General features: G+C 41.8%; 1 protein-coding gene across 2 annotated transcripts in view; it reads left to right on the top strand.

The window, feature by feature from the left end:
- The window catches only part of MYL3 (myosin light chain 3), a 46979-nt gene that overhangs the window by 37751 nt on the left and 7070 nt on the right, over positions 1-2158 (top strand). For both annotated transcript variants that reach the window (XM_009281021.1, XM_009281022.1), the window contains one exon: positions 334-507. In XM_009281021.1, the coding sequence (XP_009279296.1) occupies positions 334-507 (174 nt within the window). The remainder of the gene's footprint in view (positions 1-333; positions 508-2158) is intronic.

Below are 2158 nucleotides of genomic sequence, written 5' to 3'. Positions count from 1 at the left end.
TCTGTCTGTCTGTCTGTCTGTCTGTCTGTCTGTCTGTCTGTCTGTCTGTCTGTCTGTCTGTCTGTCTGTCTGTTTTTTTTTATCCATCCATCCATCCATCCATCCATCTATCTACTAAAACCTCATGTTTCTCACTTTGCCAGACCTCTTTCCCACTCTATCCATTCTTCCACCTGTACTTACAGTATTTCCATGCTCTTTCCTCCCCTTTAGCTGGTGTTTATTGCCACAGTTCTTCTACCCCCACCACCTACCCATGGTGGATGCCCCATGATTAGTCCTCAACTCTCCCAGAATCCACCAAAACTTTCATTTCCACCTGTGTCTTTGTAGAAATGAACTCCAAGATGATCGATTTTGAGACCTTCCTGCCCATGCTCCAGCATATTGCCAAGACGAAAGACACAGGCACCTACGAGGACTTCGTGGAAGGTCTGCGCGTGTTTGACAAGGAGGGAAATGGAACGGTGATGGGGGCTGAACTCCGCCACGTTTTGGCTACGCTGGGTAAGGTGAACCTTTCCTCATGCAGTTTCATCACTGAGGTCTTTCCCATACAGCTTGTATCATTCTGGGTAACCTTTATGGCGAAAATGACTGAGCAAGACTTCCACCATCGCATTGTCCTCAGCTATAAAGACCAAAAAAAGTTCTTTAATAATGAAGCTAAAAATCACTGACCTACAGCTCAAATATTGCTACGCTGGGTAAGGTGAACCTTTCCTCATGCAGTTTCATCACTGAGGTCTTTCCCATACAGCTTGTATCATTCTGGGTAACCTTTATGGCGAAAATGACTGAGCAAGACTTCCACCATCGCATTGTCCTCAGCTATAAAGACCAAAAAAAGTTCTTTAATAATGAAGCTAAAAATCACTGACCTACAGCTCAAATATTTGTCCTTCCTTCCTTCCTTCCTTCCTTCCTTCCTTCCTTCCTTCCTTCCTTCCTTCCTTCCTTCCTCTAGAGTTTTATTTCTCCAATATAAATTATATTTCTGTCACCATGAAATTACCCCAAAATTGGAAACCCCACCTATTCCTTCAATATTTGTCTCCATTTTCTGCACCTTCAAGAACAGTTTTAAGATGAAGTGCTTTTTTATCAGTCATTTGTTTAACTGAGGTGTCTCTGAAATGGAAAGCTCCTGTTTTTAAAGTAAGGATCAATATTTCTCTGTCCTCTCAAATTTTCACTTCGGAAGCTCAGTTTTTCACAGAGGGTGATGACAACAGAATGAGTGCAGGACAGAAAATGTGCCTGTAACTTAATGACAGGTTTCCAATTTGGATTAGAAAGCACTGACATGTTGTCATCTGAGTCCAGTAAGTATTTCTCAAGATCAACCTTTTCTACTAGTGTTTGTCCACTATTTTAAAAAGGGATGAGCCTTTACAAAAGAGATTTGATTTAGACCAAAGGATTCCCATGATGGGTTTTGACCTGGGATATCAATTCAAAAAGCCAAACAGTTTATGCCCAGGGGTTTTCATTCAATGACACATCCATGTCTATTAATGACACAGGGAATAAGAAAAGAAAGCAATGCTATTTTCCTTTTTATCACTGATGCTATCGGATGGGTTTGGGGACCAAATTCAGTGATGACAAAAGACCCCTCACACGGTCAGGATTGTTGCCCTATCTAACCTTACCTGGGACAAAGAAACCACTCTGTGCGGTTTTGTGAGTTTCACAGTCCTACAAGTAATACTTTTGTACTTACCTTTCTATTTCCAGTAACCCAGAACAATGTGGCAACATCTGATTTTTAAGTACCGATAGGAAGTATTTCAATCTTAAGAATTAACAGTTCTGTTTAGAGTGGCATCTCTAAATACTGGTCAAATCCTAAGCACAGCCAAAGATTCTGTAAATTAGCATGCTTTTCTGTTCAGTTTTCAAAAAATTGCTTGAATTTTCACAGGTTCACATCAGCTGAGGACTTGTTCATGTGTGCCAGAACGCAGTGATGGAAAAGTGGAACAACATGAGTAGCAGGGCACACCCAATGCATTTTATTTTATTTTCATTTCTATGATTTCAGGCGGCCAAGAAGGCCAATGGCATCCTGGCCTGTATCAGAAATAGTGTGGCCAGCAGGAGTAGGGAAGTGATCGTGCCCCTGTACTCGGCACTGGTGAGGCCGCACCTCGAA

Source organism: Aptenodytes forsteri, unplaced genomic scaffold (genome assembly GCF_000699145.1).
Source record: "Aptenodytes forsteri isolate BGI_AS27 unplaced genomic scaffold, ASM69914v1 Scaffold52, whole genome shotgun sequence".
Lineage (NCBI taxonomy): Eukaryota > Metazoa > Chordata > Aves > Sphenisciformes > Spheniscidae > Aptenodytes > Aptenodytes forsteri.
The sequence above is the reverse complement of the archived record's forward strand: the minus strand, read 5'-3'. Positions and strand labels throughout refer to the sequence as shown.